We start from the raw sequence: 24,041 nt of genomic DNA on the forward strand, positions 1-24,041 counted from the left end.
TCTGTGTGTGTGTTTGTTTTTTCTTTACCACCTTTAAAAAACACACACACAAAAGACAAAAACTATTTTCATAATATCCTGAATTTTTTTAAGAAAAGGTAGAAATTACCCTATTTTAGGATGATAAAAGTAGAAGCAGTATCCATGCCTTTTTTATTTCCTCTTAGGAGCTTAGGATCATTTGGCACTTAACGCGGAATAGTCTGGCACTAGAAGCAGTAGGCTTAGGGTTGTCGTTTGTTTGCTTACAAATATCCCCTCTCCTCTTGGACTTCAGAATGTAGAAGAAGGAAGCCCAGCCTGCCAGGCGGGCCTGAAGGCCGGGGACCTGATCACACACGTCAATGGAGAGCCGGTGCATGGACTCGTCCACACAGAAGTGATAGAGCTCTTGCTGAAGGTACTGTCTTTATGTCACAACCACACAGACGAGGCAGAGCCAGGAGGAACTGGTACCAAGAATTACATACCTGAGTTCTAGGGTCCTTCTTCAGCACTCCCTGCACATGCAGGCTCATTACCGAGGACTTATTCAATAGTCTCAGGTTTATTGTTAAAGACAGAGATAAGCATTCTTTGGCTTTATATCATGAATATCTACATAATCATCCCCTAATTTAATTTTGCTTCTTATCCTGTTTTATAAAGAATAATTCGTTTTATGTACTTCCCATAGAAAAATCTGGTTGGAAGTCATCTAAAGATGATTTTGCTCAGGAACATTCAGGAGGTTTTATTCTATGGAGGAAGACAGAGTGGTGTAAACCTACGGGGTCTGATCTGAAAGGTTAGCCTGAGAGTTGGGTTTCCTCGGAAAGACAGAATTGTGAATGGAAACATACCAATTACATACATGGGTGCAATGGAAGAATAGGTTCTGGCAACCAGCAGGCCTTTCCTCCATGCAAATGACTTTGCATAGAGATTGTTTTCTGTTCAAAACTGAGTAAAGCTCAGGGAGGAGGAAGGTCACGGGAATCACGAAAGGAGAGGAGAGTGAATATTACACGGATCCTCTTCCCTTTTCCAAATCCTTTGTTTTGCCACCTGTTGACACAAGGATATTAAGTTTTAGCTCCAAACATGGATTTGATTAAAACAAATAAAGGTGAAGTTGAAATTGAGGTGACATTTTGTTCAGAAACAAAGGCTAATTTTCCTGCAATGAGACTGCAGTGTCTCTAGCTGTAGGATTGCTTTACAGATTAATGGATTTTCAGGTGACCTTTTAGCTCCCTGAGCACCGTAAGGGGCTGCGGGCCACCGGGTGTGAGACCGCACTGCAGCTCACCCAGGGCCTATGGAGAGAAGGCTTGTGCACGTACCTGCCATTTCGGTAACATGCACTCGGGCCATTCCTAGAGCACCACCCTGAGCAGGTACCATAGAGAAAGTAGCAACACAGGAATTAAGGTCTGATTCTTGCCCTCAAGGAGTATGGAAGATCTGTAAGTGGATAAAATTCAACTAACTTAACTATTCAGGGCGTTAGCAGAGGAAGGAATCGTATGCTCTTAGAGAAAACATTCTGTGAGTGGAATAGGCATCACAGGGAAATGATATTTAACTGGAACTTGGAAAAAAATGAGGAACTTGGGAGGTATTACGGGGAAGTGGGTGTGGAAAGCCTTTCAGAAATAAGTTCACTTCAGTGACCTTTTTCCTCCTTCTTTGTCATTCCCTGAGTCTGGCCCAGGTCCCGAGAGTAGAATAGCATGTATGTTCAAGGGTCCAGTGTGACGTAGCAGGTTGTAGAGAAGTTATTGTCACTGACTGATTCACAGCATTAATGAGATATTCGTCTTGAGCTCAGATGTCCCTTGGACTGGGGGCTAGATTCACTGTCATGCATGCTCACATGGCGTCCTCTAAGTCTAGCCAGCTTTCTCACCAACACATGCTACACCAGAGGAACAGGGCTGACTATGAGGAGAGCGTTGCAAATGTTAGAAGTCAGCTGTAGGTATGCTGAACATACAGCAGCCCGTAGGAGAGATGCTGAGACATAATTGATTCTTTTCATCATTTATTTGATAAAGTAATCTAACAGGATTCTGAGTCTTAAAACCTCTCTTTCTGCTTTGGTGAAGCTTGGATGTCCATTTCTCTGGCAAGGTTTCTTAGCAGAATCAGACAGTTCTGTCTATATCACCTGGTTACAGGGTGCTTCCATCCCTGCACCTGGTCAGTGTGTTCTCTGAGGCCGCCTGCTGCCTGCGCAGACGTGCTGCAGTGGAGAGCCATTGGCACCCTTTGGAGCCATGCACACTGTCACAGATCCCAGCAGAAGATCCTGCCTCTTGTTCACAAAGGAAGCACTCAAGAGGAGTAGCCAGTGTAACAAAACAAAGAGGATACCAGGGATTTAATTATCTTCCCAGTGAACTGTGTAATCATGCAGCTCTCTTCCAAATTCACCCAGCAGTCTTCAACAACGCGCACAGTGTCTGGTGTCAACAGGGGGCTTCTCCGTGCCATCGCTGGCAGGGCGTCAGTGTGGGAGCTGAGCTTTGCTGTTCTTGGCTGCTGTTTACGCGGTGTTTTATACTCACAGACTACTTCACAAAAGCTCATGCACCCTTAGAAAAAAGCAGGGAGAGCCATCACACAGGGCTGCATGTGTATATTTAGAAACACACTACTTACGTATCGTTCAGACTGTGAGCATGGTTAGTGTGTTCCATGTTTGTTTCATGGCCTCTGTAGTGGCCAGTGGAGGCTGTATTGATCCAGTCTTATTGGCTGCTCACATGATAACCTGCCTGGCCTAACCTCTCGTGATTCAGGAAACTCTCTTCTCAACCAGGCTGCCTTCTTAGGATAACACTAGTTTAAATGCCCAATGCATAAGAGAAGCCCTATAAAACTTCATTAGCCCCTACTTCAGACTTTTCATTTGCATGAACTCTGGGGAACCTCTGGATACTAAGGTGGGGACCACCAAATAGCCTCATTATTACCACCCTCACATAACTGCTGAGCCCTGAAATGTGCAGAGCCTTGTGCTAAGTACTGCAAGGGTCCCCCAGCAAGCGTAACAGGGAGTAGTGCTGTAGGTGACTAGGCTCAGGGAATCCCCACTCCCTGGGAGGTAGGTACTTTGAATGTAAATGCCCCCTGCTATAGGTGAAGAGATACAGCAGAGAGGTGTTAGCCAAGCAGCCCAAGCTTGCTTGCCAGGAGGGAGCAGAAGAGGATTTGCACCCGGCACTGCGGGCCTGGAGCCTGCTTTCGAGCACCGCACCAGAGAGCTCCTCCATTACCTTCTCCGGTGGCCTGGAACTTGCTGTCTGATGTTCTCAGGGGAGGTAGTGGCAATTCCAGGTGACAAAGTGTTAAACATAAGCAACAGACTGTACCTGTGGCCCGAGTTCTGAGGGAGTGATGGCCTTCCTCCAGGTGCACAGGTGTGAGGAGTTAGGGTCCTTGTGACGGGCTGTGAAGGCTGGTGTTTAGTGTGTGGGAAGGGGATGCAATACGAAAAGAGGGCATTAAATCACAAGGGGATTACACACAGGAGAGCTCAGGTGCTAGAGGTGCAGGAGCACACCAGTGTGGCTGGAGCCTGGGCCTGGGCTCAGGAAAGGGGTGCAGTGGGCAGCTGGCTGGGCCAGGTTGTAGAGGGTGAGGATCAGGGCAAGGACACAGCTGTGCAGGAAGATGCTGTTCCCCGTGTGCACTTTTCAAAGAAATAAGTGGGAGAACAGGCTAGCTCAAGGTACCCAGGGCCAACAGATAACTAGTGTGGAGCCAGATGGAGAGAAGAGATTGGGTAGATGACTTCTGCTCTGTGCTCAGTTCCATCAGCTGAAATAATTTCCCTCCCACTGTGCACTAATCACACAAGTGGTTTGAAGTAAAAGAGAACTAACTGAACATTTAACAGTCTGCTGGCCCTGTTATTGTTATTTTTGAACAAGTACCGCAGCATTTCTCTGGTGAGAGGTTGCTCATTCTCCAACAGAACCTGTCCAGGATTGAGGATGAACTGACCCCTTAGCTCCATTGTGCCAAGTTTAGGCAGCACTCGCTGTAGCCGATGCATCCACCAGGTGGCAGGCTTCCTACTTCTCACCTGTTCTCTGTAAAGTTATCTTCCAGTCATTTGTCAATCTCATAATTGTTAACGTTTCTAAGTAGCTAATGGTATTCTGCATCTTTGTATCTGGGGACATTATCTCTTATTGTATTTCCATAAGTCGGGTAAACTGTCCTCTGGAATAGCCATTTATAGAAACAAGGAGACAAAGGAGACATTTTCGTAGGCAAAGGAGACATTTCTATAGTCTAGTGATGTATTCTGGTTAAGCATTTCTGGTTATAACTGTATTTATTTTCTAAATTGTTTATGATATGTTTATAGCTCCTTAATTTCTTCTCGACAGTCTGATTCTATGATTGTTCTTCCTGTCAGTCAGGGCCTGTTCCTTCAGCACCACTTTTCCTCAGGTACAAGCCGTGCTCTCTGCGGGGACAGAGTGGGCAGTGGAGGTGAGGGTCAGACAGCCAGCTCTGGGCTCTTGCACTGGGCGCTGTGACCCTGGGAAGAACGAATGTCTGTGAATCCGCCTTCCTTTTCTACAATGCAAGGAAGGATAACAATCCCTTCGCACCCCATAGGGTTGTAAAAAAATAACCCTCTTGACCTGGTAAAAGAATATATGTGAAAAATACTTCAGTATTCATAATGCACTTTTAAGATACCAGGTGGCATTGTTATCTTTTTCAAGATAAAGACATAAAAGTCGACGTTGATTATGATAGGAAAGGACAGACTGGATTTGGTAGCCCATACAACAGAACACCCTAGTGATCAAATGGCCCCATGTGTCCGCTCTGTGTGTGAGTGTGGAGAAATATTGGAAGCACTGCCATGAAAGATAAGCTCCAAACTCTACATGTTTGCCCTTTTCCTTCACCTGAGGCATAGGAAAACACAAATTCTTAGTATGCTTTTACTGGGTTTGTAAAGAGAAGGAATACCCCACCCCAAACAACCTTCATTGGCAGACCTTTCATACATACAAGAATTTTCCATTTAAATATAAATAGAATGCCAGTCTCTACTATCAGTTAAAGGTTTATTTTTAAAGTTTTGTCATTTGCATATAAAATATATAATTTATTCTTTGATAATGAAAAATAATGTTTTCTCATTCAATTTCAAATCTATTTCCATAAAACAGTTTTATAATTATGGCATTAGGTATGAGATTTATATATTCTTAACTACATAAAGAACTCTGGGAGTTGGTAAGATATGTATACATATAATACCTTAATAAAAAAGAAAAGAACTCTAAAATCAATAACAAAATACTAAGACTCTCAAATACTAAATTAGATGTAAGTCATGAACAAAACATTTCCTAAAGAGACACAGATGACCAAGATCTATGACACAACATTCAGCCTGTTAATTGTCAAGGAATGAAGATTAAAACTTGACATAACTTTTTCCTATAAAATTGGTAAATTGCGTTAATATTCAGTTCTGACAGGCCTGTGGTCAGATAGGTACCCGAGTGTTGCTGGCAAGAGTGTGAACTGGCATACACTCTCTGGGAAATAGTGTACCCGTCTGCATGGCGGTCTTTAAGAAGTTTGGATAGGCCGCATGATTCAGTGCCTGGAGTCTAATTGCCCAGTAAAAGGAAAATGTCAGAGGTTAGGACAGTGATATACAGACGAGGACATTTATTTCAACTCTTACATAAATTGAAAAGTAGAAGGCAGTAGCAGTGGTAAGATAGTTTAATTTTGATCCACCCATCTCACAGAATATTTCATCACAGAATATTATGATATAGCCAATTATAATACATTCTTAAATATTCAGTGATGAAAGCAAAGTTTTATAATGTGAAATGAAAAAAAACACACATAAAACTAGATGTTAGAATAATTTAAGATTTAAATATTTTTTTAAATATATTTTATTGATATTTTACAGAGTGGAAGAGGCGGGATAGAGTTAGAAACATCGATGAGAGAGAAACATCATTCAGCTGCCTCCTGCACACTCTATACTGGGGATGTGCCCACAACCAAGGTACATGCCCTTGACGGGATTTGAACCTGGTACCCTTGAGTCCACAGGCCAATGCTCTATCCACTGAGCCAAACAGGTCAGGGCAAGTTTTAAATATTTTATGAAGCCCCTGCCCAGAACTGGGTGAAAGGGCACGAGGCCCATGGGATGACCTCAGCACACGTGCCTGGGCGGAGAGAGGCACAAACTTTCCAGCTCTGCAAGCTGACAGGTTTTATGGTGATAGAAAAGGAACCTTTTAAAATAATGGAAAAATAAGTCTCTTTCAATTTTGTTAGTCTTTGATTTCTAGGTCAAAGGAAAAACACAAACATGAGAAAAAAGAAAAGTAAATCAACCGAGGAGACAGCCTCTGGGCACATTATTTATGCTTCATCCATATGGATGGCGCTGCTTATTTATAGAGCCTTTCCGGGTGTCACAGTGGGGCTGAAGGCTCTACCCACTCTGTCCTTCATGGGGTCCTCAGAGGAGCCCTGGGAGAAGGTGTGACTCAGGAAGTGGAGGCGAGGGAGGAGGAGCAGCCCACTCAGGTCCCAGAGCTCATATTTGAACTCAGATCAGAGCCCGCCCTCTTAAGGAAACCTTCCACTGTGCCTCCACCCAGTTTGCATTCTCCAGGACTTCGCTGCTTAAAGGGTTATTTAGAAACGGAGGTCCTTTTGTGTGTATGTCCTTATGTATCTTTGTGTTTGAACCTCCTTTCTCTGTTCTCATCTTGTTTTATTATAGCATTTCCCTATAACGCCACCTTTTCCTTTTCTTTTTTTTTAATAGAGTGGGAATAAGGTGTCAATCACTACGACCCCGTTTGAGAACACATCAATCAAGACGGGACCAGCCAGGAGAAACAGCTATAAGAGCCGGATGGTGAGGCGGAGCAAGAAATCGAAGAAGAAAGAGAGTCTGGAACGGTTAGTTCAAGCAGTGTGTTCTTCTCTGGGAGTTCCGTGGATACCCACGTGGGAGGAGAGTTACTCCCTACTTAATTTAAATGCTATAGATGAGCGGTTTTTATGCTGTGGTTCACATACAGTTAGACATGAAAGTTCATATTAATAATAGCATTATTTTTCATGGTGGAAAAGTTTACATAGCTATGTTGTAAACATAACCGTTGGGATTCAGGTTGCTTTAGCTCATGTGTGAGAGCTCTGAGAAGCCCTTGGGTATTTCCTGAGCCTCTGGGCTTCGTTCCATGTGAGCTGGATTTGAGGAATGGGACCCTCAGGCACTTCTTAACATTACATCTACATCTAATAACGTCTGTTGCACTATCTAAAAAGGGCTGGTATTTTTTCAATGCCAGGTATTCTGAAATAACTATATCTTAAGGGCATCCAAATAAGCCTAGAAGTAAAAGGGCTCTGTCTGTCTTACTGACTGAAAACCTGGCCCGGCGACCAGGGGCTGACTGGGAGGCATCGTGGGTGCCGCTCTGTGCCATATGCACGATGCGGCAGCCGTTCCTGGGGGGACGGTCCCTGCCAGGCAGCTGTCGGGGTGCTCCCTGCAGGACGCCGCAGCAGCTCTCCGCTCCCCTCCTGGATCTGCTGTGTCTGATCATAGTCTGAGGGCTTTTGTGATAGAAATGTAGGCGGAAAAGGCCAGTGTGAAAGGGATGCTCACCAACCCCTGGAAAGACAAAGCTGTCCGGGAAAGGAAATGGAATTCAGCTTTCCAGCTCCCTGCTGTGAACAATGCTTACAACATAAAGAAGACACCAGCCTTTTTTTTTTTTTAACCAAAAATTTTTATGTATCTATTGAGAGGAATAAAAAAGGGGAAGTGTAATGGGCCAGAAGGTGGAAGGGGGTTATAGAAGAGGTTAGTTCTCATCTTTTGTGGTAGGACAGCAACAGGTACTTTCTGAGCCTGAAAAACGAAAAAGTACCGTAAGCACGCTGCTTAGCAACATGCAGACTGATGAGATGGGGGAAGACACAGTCCTGGTCTCTGGAGAGGGGGCAAACAAAGGCAGAGAAAGGGGTTGTTATTTTTTCATTATACATTTACTAGTATAAAAAGGTTTGGCTTTTTAACCCACGTGCCCTCGTTACTTTTATTAAAATTACACACACACACACACACACACACACACACAGCACAACACATACATTCTGAGATCCTCCCTTTCTTATGTGTGCCTTTTATTTTGTTTGTGCTGTATACCATACAGAGTTCATTGTTTCCGGGGGTAGCAGTGTTTGCCCTTCTTGCTTACACTCCCCGGGGTGGGTCGGGCTTGCCAGAGGGTGGGGAGCCCTGCACAGCCGCCTGCACCTCTGGGCCGTGGGGGGCTGCCCCTTCTGCTCCAGGCTGTGCTGGCTGAGCACTGAGTACACATTTACTTCTGCTGCAGGGTGGCGTCTGCTGCATAGCTGATACGATAAGCTTCCGTTCACCTTTCCCGGCTTTTCTATGGAAATGCACAGCCCGCACTGTCATTAAGAATAGTCAGGAGCCCACAATGGGATAAGCCCAGCAAACAGCCCCTCACAGATAAGCCTCTGCCCAGGGTGTCACCATTAAAGAATTCTGTATCCGAGATGATTTTTTCCTCCAGAGACTTACTGGGTATTATCTCTTAATGAAATGGTGTCAGCATCGGGGGGCACATACTCAGAAGCCTTCGGGCAAAGAACACCCTCCTCATAAACCTGACAAGTAAATAGATGGATATATACTTAATGTATTTCCCCAGCTCATCTTAAAGTGTCTGGAATTCAGAGAGCTTCTATTATGTACTATCTTCCTTTCTAAGTCCTCAAAATATTTTTGATTGCACAGTGGGGTCCTACTCTTTAATAGGATCTGCCATCATATCCCGTCTCTGGCACAGAGGTGTGCCTGGAATGCAGGAATTGTGGGGAGGCAGGAGCGGCTCTGGGCATAGAATCTGACCCATTTTCTCTCGTTTTCACTCTAGGAGGAGGTCCCTTTTCAAAAAACTAGCGAAGCAGCCTTCTCCTCTGCTACACACCAGCCGAAGTTTCTCCTGCTTGAACCGATCGCTGTCGTCGGGGGAGAGCCTTCCGGGGTCCCCCACGCACAGTCTGTCTCCCCGATCCCCCACACCCAGCTACCGCTCCACCCCCGACTTCCCATCCGGTGCGTGGGTCTCCTGGCCTTGACCGCAAGGGAGGGTTGAGAAGAGGTCAAAGTCACCATCTTAAATCCCAAAACCCCTGAGGATTATTCCAGGCGGGAGGTCATAAGATAGGACTCTTCGGACCATTAAGATCAGACAGGAAGTGTCGGGTTAGAACTTAGTGTAGGGAGGTTTATCCGAAAAGCATCGGTTCATTAGCGTTGGATGCTGAGACAGCTTTCTGACCTTGACCTGACCTCACCTGAAGCAGTTTGGGCTGAAGGGCGGGAAAGAGAGGGAAGGTGGCCAGTTGCTCACAGCGTCCTGTTTTCTACCCCCAGGAACTAACTCCTCGCAGAGCAGCTCCCCAAGTTCCAGTGCCCCCAACTCCCCGGCGGGCTCGGGACACATCCGGCCCAGCACGCTCCACGGTCTGGCCCCCAAGCTCAGCGGCCAGCGCTACCGGTCCGGAAGGCGTAAGTCCGCCGGCAACATCCCGCTGTCGCCGCTGGCCCGGACCCCCTCTCCGACGCCACAGCCCACCTCCCCGCAGCGCTCTCCGTCCCCTCTGCTGGGGCCCCCGCTGGGCAACGCCAAGATCGCCCAAGCCTTTCCCGGCAAGATGCACTCCCCTCCCACCATCGTCCGGCACATCGTGAGGCCCAAGAGCGCCGAGCCGCCGCGGTCCCCGCTGCTCAAGCGCGTGCAGTCGGAGGAGAAGCTGTCCCCGGCCTACGGCGGCGACAAGAAGCTCCTGTGCTCCCGCAAGCACAGCCTGGAGGTGACCCAGGAGGAGGCGCCGCCGCGGGAGCCGTCCCCGCGGGAGGCCGCCCTGCAGAGCCTGGAGGAGGCCGCAGCCGCCCCCTGCGACACGCCGGCCCTGAGCCGGGCCAGGCCCGTGGAGCAAGGCTGCCTGAAGCGGCCCGCCCCCCGCAAGCTGGGCCGCCAGGAGTCCGTGGACGATCTGGACCGCGACAAGCTGAAGGCCAAGGTGGTGGCGAAGAAGCCCGACGGCCTCCTCCCCGAGAAACCGGAGCCCCACCCCAAGGCCCACGCCACTCTCAGCACCGATTCGGAAAACCGCGCCGCGGGGAGGCTGGAGGAGAGGGAGAAGAAGATGTACCCGAAGGCTCCGGAGAGGTCCTGTCCTTTGGAGAACAGAGCAGCCGTGCAGGAGGCCCCGGGCCCGGGCGGCCTGCTGAAGGGCGCCCTCCACAAGCCGGTGGGCACCTCGGGCGGGGCAGCCGCTGGCCGTGGCCAGGCCCCCGTGGACCTCAGCCAGGGCGCCGGTGACTGCAAACCAGCCTCTGCGCCCAGCGCCCTTCCCGACGGCCCCTGTCCCTCCAGCGACAGGCCCACCTCCGGGAGGGGGGACGCCGCGGACAAGGCTCCCCCGGCCAAGGAGGGTCTCCGGTGCGAAAAGTTGGACGGCAAGCTGGCCGGCGTGGACTACCTCCGGAAGAAAGTGTCCCTGGACGACAAAGATGACAGCCTCTGTCTGGTGCTCAAGCCCAAGATGCCAGCCGGCGCCCATGAGTGCGCGCCCGGGAGCGCGGTCCGGCCCGCGGGCGGGCAGCAGGAGGCGCTGGCCCCCGAGGGCCGGCCGTTCGGCAGCGGCGCCCACGCGGCTCCGATGGGCGGCGTGGTGTTCGTCCCGCTCAAGGCCCTGGCCGGCCGGGGGGACGGTGGGGCAGAGAAGCCGGGCTCGGCGGCTCCCGAGCCCCCCGTCCGGAAAAGCCCCTCCGAGTACAAGCTGGAAGGGAGGTCCGTGTCCTGCCTGAAGCCCATCGAGGGCACGTTGGACATCGCTCTCCTGTCCGGACCTCAGGCCTCCAAGGCGGAGCTGCCTTCTCCCGGACCCACGCCGAGCGCCGGCCCCGGAGGTGCCCTGGGACCCACCGTGCCGCCCGCCCTTCCCAGCGATGGCAAGAAGGGTGACGCTGCTGGCCAGCGGGAGTCCCCCCCTGCTGGCTTCAAGGTGAGCAAATCCTACCTGCTGGAGCCTCGGTTCCAGCCCCCCAGCCGTGGCCTCCAGAGTTCACCGTCGGCTCCCCCGCCTGACCCGGCGCTGAAGCCGGGCAGGGACATCTCCCAGGCCACCAGGAGCCCGGCCACAGACGCGGAGAACGACCCCCAGCGGAGAGAGGGCGGGCCCAGCGCACGCCAAGACCCCGGCTCCAGCTCCAACACCAAAGGCCTGCCCTCCCTGGGGCAGGCCCTGCGTGGCGCCCACTCATCCAGGGCCCCTGGCCCGCCCCCGCCCGAAGGTGTCCCCTCCCGAGAGAAGCCAGGTGGGAGGGAGCCGTCGGAGAGGGGCCCTTCCACAGCCAGAACAGAGCCGCAGGCCGCAAGGGCCACCGTCCGCAGAGACCCTGCCCCGGAGCCGAGTCCTCCACAAGCTGCTAAAACCAGTGACCACAGAAATCTGCCGTCCGTGGGAGGAGCCCGCTCAGACGCCCACACACAGGCCCTGGCCACGGAGAAGGCCCAGGGCCCTTGCGGGAAACCGAGCCACTGGGATGGCCGGGAGGAGGTGAAGCCGCTGGCCAAGGACCCCTTTCTGCCCCCTGTGGGCACGGGGACGCCTTGTGAGCGGGAGCCGAGCAAGGGAAGGAGCATCCTGCAACCCACATCGGAAGCCCCTCCTGCCAGGCAGTCTCTGCAGCCCCCCGAGGGCGGGAAGAGTGACAAGCTCCGCAGTTTCCCTTCTTTGCAGAGAGATGAGCCCCGGGAACCAGAGAAGAAAGAACAGCTGCAGCCACAGCTCAGCAGCGGCTCTCAGCCCCCACCCATCACCAAGGACCCGCCCAGCCCGGCTCGGCAGCCCTGCAGCATGCCCTGCCCTTCCTCAGGCAGAGAGCTGGGCACCAAGGACCCACCCGGCCAGGCCCGGCAGCCCTGCAGCATGCCCTGCCCCTCCCCAGGCAGAGAACTGGGCACCAAGGACCCGCCCGGCCAGGCCCAGCAGCCCTGTGGCACACCCGGCCTCTCCTCAGGCAGAGAGCTGGGCACCAAGGACCCGCCCGGCCAGGCCCGGCAGCCCTGTGGCACACCCGGCCCCTACCCAGGCAGAGAGCTGGGCACCAAGGACCCACCCAGCCAGGCCCGGCAGCCCTGTGGCACACCCGGCCCCTCCCCAGGCAGAGAACTGGGCACCAAGGACCCGCCCGGCCAGGCCCGGCAGCCCTGTGGCACACCCGGCCCTTCCTCAGGCAGAGAGCTGGGCACCAAGGACCCGCCCGGCCCGGCCCGGCAGCCCTGTGGCACACCCGGCTCCTACCCAGGCAGAGAGCTGGGCACCAAGGACCCGCCCGGCCAGGCCCGGCAGCCCTGTGGCACACCCGGCCTCTACCCAGGCAGAGAGCTGGGCACCAAGCCCTGGGCCGCAGAGCCCAGCCTGGGCATCCCCGACCCGCCCAGGTCCGCGGCTGTGCCTGGTGAGAGCAGCCACAAGCCCGGGCCTGCCCCTGACCCGAGCCCTGCAAAGACCAAGCATGCAGACCGTCCCCTCGCCTCTCAGAGGCTGGGCATTGGGGCTGCGGTAGCCAGAGAGCCTGGCACACAGCCCGCCAGCGGCCCCAGCCAAGACGGGAAGGGCAGCGGTAAGGGTGTGTCGAATGTGTACCCTGCCCTCCTGGGTTCCCAGAACACAGCCAGCCCTGTGACCGGCCAGGCAGGAAGTGGGCCCTCAGGCTCCCTGCCCCCCAAAGGAGGTCCCCTGGACACCAAACTGCAGCCCACGGACAGCGAGTGTGCCCTGGAGGCGCCGGAGAAGCCTGTGCATCCGCCCCGGCAAGCAAACTCCGGGGCCGGTGCGTCTGCGGACCAGAAACTCCCCACTGTCAGTGAGAAGCTAAGCCTGTCTCCAAAGCACCCCAAACCGCCCACTGTGAGAGACAGCCCCCCGCCGTGCAGACAGATGGACAAGAGCCCCAGTCCCCTGGCCACCACCGCCACAGACAGGAAGCCCGAAGGGAAGAAATGCATGGAAGCACTTTATGGTCCGACGACGGACGGCAGGAAGCTGGAGGCCAGCTTGCCCCCAACACAGAGCGAGGCCAGGCCAAGGGGCACAGAGAGGCCGGCGGGGGCCGGGGCGAAAGGCCCGCCAGACTCCAAGGGGAAAGGCCTCAGTGCCCAGAAGCCACCACCTGAGCTAGGCAAGCCTGGAGGCATGAAGAGGTCGCCCTCGGCCATCGGGCAGAGCTCCTTCCGGCCCGCCGCCCTCCCGGAGAAGTGTCTGAGCACCTCCTCCAGCTTTCCTGAGGCCAGGCCCGGAGCTCGGGAGGCCCCCGCGGCCAGCAGCGACCCCGCCTCTGCCAAGGCCAGCGGGGCCAGGGCTGAGCCCACAGCCCCCAGCTGCAGGGACCAGAGGAAACCCCCATCTGGGGGGGATGCTGGGAGCCACATGACAAAGAGCGACTCCCTGCCCTCCTTCAGGAGCTCCTCCATCACGGTGGAGTTACAGCACCCCAACCCAACCACGGCGTGGGGCGCCAGGCCCCGGGACAGGGCCCTCTCAGTAACTGCCCCCCCAGGAGAAACCAAAGAGAGAGAGCCGGCCCCGGCCCAGCCTCAGACCAGGAAGCAGAATGCGGGCAGAGAAGTGACCAAGCCGTCCCCCGCGCCGGGCACAGACCGCCCCGTCGCCGCCCTCCCTTCCGAGAAGGACTCTGGGGTCCGGCAGAGGCGGGGGAAAGAGAGCTTGCGGAGCAGCCCTCACAAAAAGGCCTCCTAAGGGGGCAGACCCCGGAACGTGTCACTGAGTCCTGACTACCTTTGGAAACCAGCACTGTGGGAGCATCGCAGGCCGAGCCTGGAGTCTCCGCAGGAGGAGGGGAGAGGGAGAGAAGTGGACAGAAAGAGACCTCTTCCAAATGCCTGCCCCGTGGTCACCGGGAGCGCTGTTACCAGATAGTGTGTGAACAAGAAGAAATAAACACCTTCGCAGCCAAGGGTTGTGGAGGAAAAGGATTTTCCCTGTAAATATCTGGCCATGTGTTGGGTTTGGGATGTAGAGTCTATAACCTTGCTGCTGATTGTGTCATTTATGACAGCTTTGCTTTAAAAAAAAAAAATTAAGATTTTTTGCTCTACCACTTATCATGATGTGTAGTAATGAAGCAAATGGTTAAAACCTATGTATGTGAAAGTAGAGATCCACCCATGTCCGTGTCTATGCGCATCCACCACATGTGTTTGTCTGTGGCTTGAGAGACTCTTTCGAGGCTACACGTTCCTAAGTTAAACCATCCTAAGTAGAGGTAACAATGCAAGAAAGCCCTACCTACCGTAGCTTGTGAGTTCTTATGTGCATTTGTAGCCAGAGATGTTGATAGGACTGTGTCTGGCCGCCTGTGTTTCCAGATCCAAAGCAAGAAGTTCTCTAACTGCTGCACTTAGAACCCTCCTCCATCAGGAAGGGGCCAGACCGCGGAGCTAGCCAGATTCATGTCACGGTCATCCCAGTGGGCATTTCGCCTCCTGGGTCTGCCTGTCTGAAGGCCAGCCTTCCTTGTCTGTGGCTGTGTGTCGGGTCTTCGCCCCGGGTAGAGTGGGGTCTATAAACACACGTGATCTTGATGTCTGTGCTCCTGCATTTTCTCCTGCTCCTGCTCTTCAACTCAGGCCTTTCTGCTGTGAGTCCTAAGAAGCACACATTTGTTGTCCTGCACCAGCTCTGCTCTCAGACAAAAAGGAATATTAACTTGGCTGCACACAGCCAGGGCTTTAGGTTGAGTTTTACTTGGTTGAGCATCAGGCATTGGGAGAGGTTTTAAATTTGCTTTTTGGCGGGAAGGAGGGGGGGGGGCAGATTTTGGCATCACAGCGTATATATTAAGAAGTAATCAGGACATCGAGATACCTTTTAATACATAGCTGGGGCCTTACGTTGTAGATGAAGCTTGCTGTTTTTAGCAAGTTCCTGGGTTTCACATTCATTTCAGATGCATTGAGTAGCTCCATACATTTCATAACATGATCTCTTTATTTGTATGCAAAAAAAAAAAAAAAAAAAAGACTGTATTAATAAAGAGCAGCATTTTTGTAACAAAAAGACTTGTTGGAGCTATTTGGTGTTTGAATGTGACTGTCCTTTTTACTTTTGCTAAGCCTTATTTAAATTTTGTATACCATGGAATATGTAGAAGTTGTCCAATCATTTTAGTACCGAAGGGGTTTTTCTGTTTGTTTTCTGTTGTCGTTTTCCTGGTGGTTTGTATCGTATTGTAAGATGGCACTTGCTGACATAAGTACTAAGGCACTAAGTACTAAGAGGAAAATACACACAGATAAGTATTTATAAGATGCTTGGGACCCATAGCAGGAATGTTTGTTTTGTTTTTGAAAGAGGAAAAAAAAGAAAAATACCAATGAATACTAACTCAGCACCCAAAGGCCCTCGGGGATGTCTTAGTATCTTTAGGCTATAAAATTCTTCATCTAAGCACAGCATCAGCCTATGGCCCTGTGGATTGTAAATCCTTTATCAGGGCTGTAAACTCGGCTCCAAAAACAAAGGCATAATTTAACTAACTTGGTTGTCCTTCGCTATAAAAGGAGTTGGCAATGACAAAAGAAAAAAGAGAGAGTAGGAAAAGTCTGCTTGCCCCATCTTTTCCCACATAATTCTATCCATTCCCCATCATGCCTTTGTGAAGTTATAGAAGAAACAAATATTTCAAAAGTGGTCTCAACATTTATAATTCACATCTGTGTTTGTTGGTTGTCATAACCCACGGCTTCTGCACTCAGACATCAAGACAGGGCTGTCGGGGAGGCAGTTCATGGTTTACAGCCGTTGCTTCTTAACTGTCCAGTTTCCTTTAAAGCACAACTAGGTGCTTGTTTACAGACAACATATCTGTGTATATTTTGTATAGTGTATTATCATTTTTGCCAAATAATGCTTTTGCGTTTTGGATGCGTAAGGAGTACTATGGTTGCATTAATGTGGTATCTGTCTGTTGTTGGTAACCTCTCCGGTCAGCTGGTAGAAACCTTCCTGTGTTCCCTCTGGTCCGTCTCCTGTGATTGTAAGATGTGCCCCCGGTAGTGCTCCCAGCGATAGATTTACCAGCTTAACGTTTGTTAGGATCTGTGCAATAAAGTGTTTGCAGTCTTATTTTCTCTAAGAAACTCCCTATGGATGTCCTAATTGTTGTATATTGAAATATTTATACTTATGCAGTCGCATAACATTGAAATAAAAATTTAGCATGAAAAGATAATGGCTAATAAGGTGTGATTTTTTTTACATGTACACACATATACACTATCTCTAAAATGGTACTGACTATAACTATATTATGGAAATTATGGGTTTTTGCAGATTGCTTTTTGTTGAGTGGAAAGGTTTGCCATTTTTTTTTTTTTTTTAACTTACAAAAACATATTCCATTCTTCAAGATTAAGTCTCTTTTACTCGGTCCTGTTTTCAACCTTCTTCCTTGCCTGCAAAACTCCTCAGCTGCCACTCTCACCATCTCCCTACAGTCTCAGGAAAAGATGTCCTTTCTCAGTGACACCACCTCCCTTGAGTCTCCCAGAACCTTGCTCCACTGATCACCATTTGTCCTCTCATCTTTCTTTTTCTTGCCTCCTGTCTCCTCATAATGAAAAACCATCGAAGCCATCAGGAAGGAAAGAAGCAAGCCAACACTTACTGTCTACCTATAATAGATAGATGATAGAATTATATATATATATTAGATTATACACACACACACACAAAGACATAGATAATATATGTGTGCTTAGTACTGGGCCAAATAGATGACTTTCATCAACCATCTCATTTGAACCCCAATACAATCCTCCGGCCAGATGGTGGTGGCCCCCCATTTTTACAGGTGAGGAAACACACCCAGACGAGCTATGTGATTTCTTAACGTACAGCCTATAAAGAGGTTGGATTAGAATCTAGTTTGTTTCTGGTCTGAAAGCTCTTGACCTTTCTAAGCATTGCCAGATGTCACATAATTTAATTCAAATCCAGGGACCTCTGGGAATGAGGTACGCCACTTCATCTTTCTTTACATGCTGAAAAAAAATTCAGCAACTGAATTTTTGGTGCAAAATTATGAATGTGATGATTGGTGGGAAGTCATGAGCCAAGGAAGCTATTCGTTCTAAATTAATCAGTAGGCAATTTCCCATCTAGGATTTTTAGTTCACAAAGGCAACATAAAAAAAGTGTTGCTGTATTAACTATAGAAATATGCTTCCTTCAGTATAGGCCTAGCATTAGGGAACTCGGTGGTAGGGCAGTTCTCAAATTTAACTTCCCTCCTATCATGTTTTTTTTTTTTAAATATTAATAGTTAACACTATTATAGATGTCTTACACTTCCTCGCCCCATCTTAATTCATTCCTCCACGCAGGAATTTGGTGCCCTCCCTCTTTTACTAATATTCTATCTCGAACCCTGGTTCAGACTGAACACACCTTCTATAGTATGACCACAGCTTTGTTGAATCTCGGTTTCATGGCTGTTTGAATGTTAGTCAGTGTGGCCCAGGTTCAACTTCAACTCTAGCCTGGAGTCGTCAGCACAACCCTCAGAGGAAGACATCTCACAGATCCCAGCACCGCGCGCTCCGAAAGCCAAGAGCGCTGTTTCCTAACTTCACGGGCTGGCGGCAGGCTGTCAGTTCCGATACTTGGATGCAGGCAAGCACTTCAAAAAGGAGCTTTGCTCCCAAGACTGCAGTTCCCCCAACGCTCCGTTACATGCCAGTCAAGCCTGCTCAGATGTGGGAAGGGAAAGATCTGTTGCATTTGGTTACTCTGTGTTGCCCCAAACAGCTTTACAAAAAGTTGATGAATGGTAAGCGGAAAGCCTCGAACAGGTGTCCTTAAGCGCTGCCTGGGGATGGCTGTCAGCAGTCGGGAGGCAAAGGAGGAAGAGTCTGCGTGGCCCGAAGCCAGCAGCTGCGGCTTCCAACTCTTCCTGTCAGGCTGGCTTCATCGAGGCCGCCAGCCCTGACCTGTCTAAACCTTTGCCTGGAAGCTTTCCCTTTGGAACACACACACTGTAAACTGCTGGGCAGAAGTAGCTTTCCTGGGCTGGAGACAGATGTACTCCTGTTGGGATCAAGAACAGTTCTTGTGGACACGCATCCTCATCCCTAAGCGCAGAGCCATCCGTAATGCCGGTCCCAGCTCTCTGGCCCGTTCAAGTGGGCAGCCTTAGAATAAGTGGGGCTCCCTCTGACCTCCAGGAAAAGGAAAGAACGGCTCCTAAAGCTGGGGCCTGACTGTACACATTGGAAACCAAAACCTTACAGAGAAGTCACCTTTTGGTACCAGTAACTCTCACAGCCAGTGACCTCTTTATTATTCTGTACTTGTATAAAAGCATAAATAGTCTTTAAAAGAAAACCTTTTATTTCTTCTCTATTGCATGGTGCATAGCTATTGAAGGCAAATTAGCAATACAGAAAAGGAAGAAGAAAAACCTTTGAATCACTGGAATCCCATCAGCCCTGTCATTCTCCCACTCACAGATTTTTTTATTTTTCTAAAAAAAAAGTGAAATAAGAGACGACGTGTTTGGTAACCTGCTCTTTTGCTTAGTATTAAATCACAACTATGTTTTGATGTCTATAAATGCAGGCCTGAAATATTACATGCAATGGCTATATGGCATTTTCTTTTATTGGTGCTTTTCATGTGCACACATGCAGTAGAGAAGCTCAGGGGCAAATGATTGAGGTTATCCTACTCCTCAGTTCTTGGCACATCGACCTTGGCTTATTCCAAGGTTCATTTCATTGATCTCTACACTCCCTCCCATCTCCTCCTCCCACTCCATAGGCAACCATGTCAAATGGATGATATTTTTGTGTTCTTAAAAAACATAGGTATTTTTGTTTTGTGTGCATGTTGGTTTTAATTTATAGAAATATTCATGTTAACATGTCACTTTGGGTTTGTTTTTCCATCAAGCCCTGTATGTTGGTTTGCAAACTGGCCCCCATACTCAGAGGGCAAGGAGAGACCAAAGGACAAGGCAGACCACTCCAGACTGGTACGTAGCAGTTTCAATAAGCAAGAGACCATTCAAACAAGACTTGTCTTGGGTGGCCACACGAGAGTAGATCTTCTCAACTTCCTGCCAGAATGTTAAAAGTTTATATAGAGACCTTAATTGGGTTCAGTCATACATACTGCCCAGATGGTCTCAACCACACCTTTCTTTCTTGGCCTGTGTCCTTGAACATGGCTTCCACTGTGGGACCGCTGGGCACAGTATACATTCTAAGAAAAGGGAAGAGGGTGAGGCTCCTCTATTGCCAGGGTACAGCTTGTGGGTCAACCGGCGGTCACTTCCCCTTAATGACTTCCCCTAACACTGTGTTTAAGATTCAGTTACGCTGCTATAGCCGTTCTGAATTCATTGCTACTAACAACTTTGTTATACCCCATGGTGGGTGTCTTCCACATTCTACCTGTCCATTTTCCTAGTGATGAACACTCAAATTGGAACTCCCTTCTCCATAAATAATGCTGCACTGAATATCCTTTTGGAAATGTGACACTTTCTTGGGATATATACCCTCAACAGGATTTGTGGATCATGAATTTAATTTGGCTAATTATTGCTGTGAGGTCTCAGTGGCCGCTCCAGTCTTTACCCATAAGCAGTTCATGCAGTTCTTATGCTCCTCACCCACCCCTGCACTATTACTCAGCTTTCTCTTTTTGCAGGATAATTGAAACAAAACTTAATCTCATTTTAACTTGTGTTTCTCTATTTTCTAGTAGGATCAACATGTTTTTAATGTAATCCCACCTAAGGACATAGAATGTCTCCCCATTTGTTCAGAGTATCCCCTATTTATTTAACCATTGATCTATTGTTGGATATCAGGTTATTCCCAAGGACAAGAGTAAGAGGAAAAGGAAGGTGCAAGCTGCTTGGAAAGCCCATGCACTAACTTGAAGGGAGAAGAAAAAGACGGATGATCCAGCAGCCCCTGCCCTCCGCTCACCTTTGTAGGATCTCGTATGTCTTGAACAGTCAAATGCTTAAAGAATATTACCTAAAGATAGGGGAAATCACAGGAGGATAGTCAATGAAGTGCACTATTGAATCTTAAATGGGAAATGATGGCTTTTGAAAATGATCTGTAGATGAGTTCTCCCCTTTTTCAAGACCCACAGTATTTAATATATCATTTACAATTGGGACCAGCTGGGCCGAAGTGGGAGTGGCTGGAAGAGCAGCCAGTTCAGGATCAGAGCCTGTGGCCTGGCAGTGAGGCCCAGGAGACAAGCAAGCCACCTGCCCAGTATGTCTCACCATTGGGTTCCAAGGCTTCTCAGTCCTCTTTCCCTTTTGTTGGGACATTTCCTCTTAGTGAATGCAGCTCTTCTTCTGCTCTTGTGACTCAGGGAAGCCTAACACATGCTTCTGCTATTTCTTTTTTTATCAAATTAAGATTAGGGAAAGATATTACATGAACTCATTAGGCTGAGAGTCCCTGGCCCACCCAATTTAAAGGAATCCTAAAATCTAGGGTGGGGATGGGAATCTGTCTTATAAAGACCCACCAGGTGATTCCAGTGATAAATCGTTATCTGGGAGCCCCTCTGCTGGCCCATTCCTCTGCAGCCTACTGTTAGACAATCTAACTCTGAAGGCATTGGCACTTGATTCCAGTTGACATCCAGCAGCCCCAGCCATGTCTTGCTTACAACTAATCACATCTTCTCTTGATATAATTCAAGTTAATTTTCTCTTCAGCATTCAGAGTAGATGGAAAACAGCATCAGCTCCCCTCCCACATTGTGTACCAACATATAAAACATTAAAAAGTCATTTATTGCATACTTTTGAAAATTTGAAAATTGGAAACAGCACTTATGGGAAAATTGGATCAGAAGGAATGAAGCAACATTTTCTGTGCTGAAATGTCACAGGTAATGCCTGTGTTGGGTTGGTGCTGTGTCCAGGTAGCAGCGATGGCTGCCGGCTTGGCTGGGGGAAATTTGTGCCCAGATTGTGGGAGTCAAAGCCCACTCAGGGTCCTCAGCGATGGAGACTAGTCAGTTTTTATAGACTTCAATGCTATTTGCTTCAGTGCACTTTGAAATGCAGGGTCAGCTCACTGAGCTACAACATGCAATAATAACACATTTTTATAGGATTGCCTTGTCAGAGCAGCAACAACACGTGATACATAAAACCAATAAACACGCCGTGTCTACAGATTCTATTCAGTAACCAGGATAAAGCAATAAAACTGACAGCAGCCATCAAGAAGCTCCCTTCCTGACTTTGTCAGGTGAATTTACTGTTACTTAAAGCAGAGTGCACGGAGCCTCGGAGCAGTGCAGTGACGGAGCAGCAAGTTCCACCGCATGGAGGGCCAGTGCCTGGTAAACGCAAGCAGGATGGGCAGGGGCGTTTGCTAGGGCTTGGGGCCCTTTAGTCCTTAGACTTAGAGTGATGCAGTTCCCCTTAGAGATAGTCTATAGGATGCTTTGGTTTTCCCAAGTTACACATCACATATCGTGTGTGACAGTGGGCTATGGTGCAGTAGGTCAGCCATTAGTATGTCCTGGCTGCTGCTTACAGCCTTGAAGAGGGAAGAGCTTACATTTGCTGGAGAACACAGGGAGCTCTATCTTAGACTGGATTCCTAACGTGTGGACTTCTGTAGTCTACGATGGAAAGAAGGAAACAATAAAGGAGGGAAGCACAGCGGGAGAGAAGGAAAATAGGAAGGAAGGAGGGGAAGAGAAACAATGAAAAGAGAGAGAGGGAGCTACCAGTGACCATCATAAATATTTCCCAAAGTTTCCAGAGCTCCTCATCTTACAGGCAAATGAACATGATCAATACAACAAAACAGCTCTGAGTTGTACCACATGCCTGCCTAGATTCTCCAGGGTGAATGGCTCCTGCACAAGAGTGGCAGCTGGACCCCTAACTAGTTTGGCTCAGTGGATAGAGCGCTGGTCTGTGGACTGAAGGGTCCCGGGTTCGATTCCGGTCAAGGGCATGCACCTTGGTTGTGGGCACATCCCCAGTAGGAGGTGTGCAAGAGGTGGCTGATCAATGTTTCTCTCTCATTGATCTTTCTAGCTCTCTATGCCTCTCCCTTCCTCTCTGTAAAATGTCAATAAAATATATTTAAAAAGGGGGGGGGGAAGAGTGGCAGCTGGAGTGGGCATGGCTCTCAGGGGGCTCTCTCCCACTTTGGAGAGGGAGAGGCCTGACCTTTCTAGACCAGTGCCATCTCAGCGCCCAGGAGAAGAGACCTTCCCTGTGGCAGCTGCTGGGCTCTGCACACCTAGAGCCTGGCCCAGGCAGCCACCCTCATGTCCATCATCTCCCTTCTGAGCCCGAAACTCAATGACAAACTGCTTCAGTGGCTGCCGGACTCAAGAACCATACCAACCCAGAAGTGGCTCCGATCGGCCTTCTCAGAAGGATGCCCCACCGTCATAGGCCCCTGAAGAAATAAAAGCGGCTCAGGGGTATGTCCTCATATCTCCAGGCACGTTTTCCTCTGACGCGGGTCCTTGAGTAACTGCCTCTCAAACGCCTCCTCGGGAAGCTGAGGAAGCCTCCCCTCTCAGACACCTGTTCTCCCAAATGCTGGCATTCAAGGTCATTAAAGCGGTTAATTGTGTGATGACTCGCTTCATTAGCAGAGGATGCTGTGCTTGCCCACCCTCCAGGCCCTGGCACCTGGGGCTCAGAGGGTGTGGCACCATGTGTCTCTGCACCTGACCTGGTTCTGAAGGAACAATGCTTTGAACTCAGGAGTCAGTGGAAGTTAGCTAAGGATGGAGGGACGTGATGGGAGATCTTGGACACTTCTCTCTGCTTGCAGGATGTAAAGGGGTCGGAGATGCACACGCTTTGGGGTAACACGGAGAGAGGGTGCCAGCTGTTAGGGCCTCTGGAAACTGTAGCCTGGTTCTCAGGGAATCCCACGTCTCACCGATCCTCAGGGCAGGAGCGGGGAGGTGAGTGAGGCACCCACCTTAGGCACAAAGTTTAAGGGGGCACCGAAAACTCAGTAATGAAGATAAATGATGTTTTAATGCAACATTAACAAAATAAAAACTAAGGCAAAGCATCCACAGTGAACAAAAAGGCAAGACTGATATTACTAATTTTTCCCTTTTCTCTTCATGGTTCATCCTGGCACTGTTATGAATTCTGTCTTTGTTTAAACTTTTCTTTTTTGACTTTTTTTTTTTTTTTTTTTTTTTTTTTTTTTTTTTTTTTTTTTAGAGAGAGGCAGGGAGAGAGAAGCATTGGTTTGTTATTCCACTTATTTATGCATTCATTGGTGGATTCTTGTATGTGCCCTGACTGGGGACTGAACCTGCAACTTTGTGTATCAGGACAAAGCTCTAAACAACTGAGTTATCAGGCCAGGGCTTTTTTTAAAATTTTAGTGTTTTGCTATCAATTTTTTCTTTTTGCATTAACTTAAAGTTTTTAAAATATTGTACTAATATTTTTGTCTTGCTCATTGAGGTTTTTGGTTCTCCCTTAATTTTTTTTTTTCCTTTATTAGATGTCCCCATTTCTGGCCCCTTTGCCTGTTCCATTCTGCCCCCAGCCCCCTTCCCTCTGGCTCTCACTACACTGTTGTCTGAGTCTGTGGGTTATGCATATATGTTGTTTGGCTAATCCCTTCACCTTCCTTCATCTAGTCCCCCTCTCCCTGTCCCCTCTGACAGCATCAGGCTGTTCCATGTATCCATGTCTCTGTTTCTATTTTGTTCATCAGTTTATTTTATTCATTAGGCTGCACAAATAAGTGAGATCATATGGTACTTGTCTTTCTCTGACTAGCTTGTTTCAATTAGCATAATAATACATAGGTTTGTCCAAGGCTGTTGCAAAAGAGAGCCTTCTTTTTTTT

The 24,041-nt window shown here is 49.2% G+C and overlaps 1 protein-coding gene across 6 annotated transcripts in view; it reads left to right on the plus strand.

The window, feature by feature from the left end:
• MAST4 (microtubule associated serine/threonine kinase family member 4) overlaps window positions 1-16,375 on the plus strand; it is a 505,205-nt gene extending 488,830 nt beyond the window's left edge. For 5 of the 6 annotated variants that reach the window (XM_045571483.1, XM_045571484.1, XM_036408808.2 and 2 more), the window contains 5 exons: window positions 278-400; window positions 6,830-6,966; window positions 8,982-9,163; window positions 9,485-11,995; window positions 12,500-16,375. In XM_045571483.1, the coding sequence (XP_045427439.1) occupies window positions 278-400; window positions 6,830-6,966; window positions 8,982-9,163; window positions 9,485-11,995; window positions 12,500-13,881 (4,335 nt within the window). In that variant the 3' untranslated portion in view covers window positions 13,882-16,375. Of the gene's footprint in view, window positions 1-277; window positions 401-6,829; window positions 6,967-8,981; window positions 9,164-9,484; window positions 11,996-12,472 lie in introns of all 6 variants that reach the window. The other variant, XM_036408807.2, reaches the window with a different exon arrangement.
• Window positions 16,376-24,041: the final 7,666 nt, after the last annotated feature.

The sequence above is a fragment of the Pipistrellus kuhlii genome, unplaced genomic scaffold (genome assembly GCF_014108245.1).
Source record: "Pipistrellus kuhlii isolate mPipKuh1 unplaced genomic scaffold, mPipKuh1.p scaffold_m20_p_4, whole genome shotgun sequence".
Classification (NCBI taxonomy): domain Eukaryota; kingdom Metazoa; phylum Chordata; class Mammalia; order Chiroptera; family Vespertilionidae; genus Pipistrellus; species Pipistrellus kuhlii.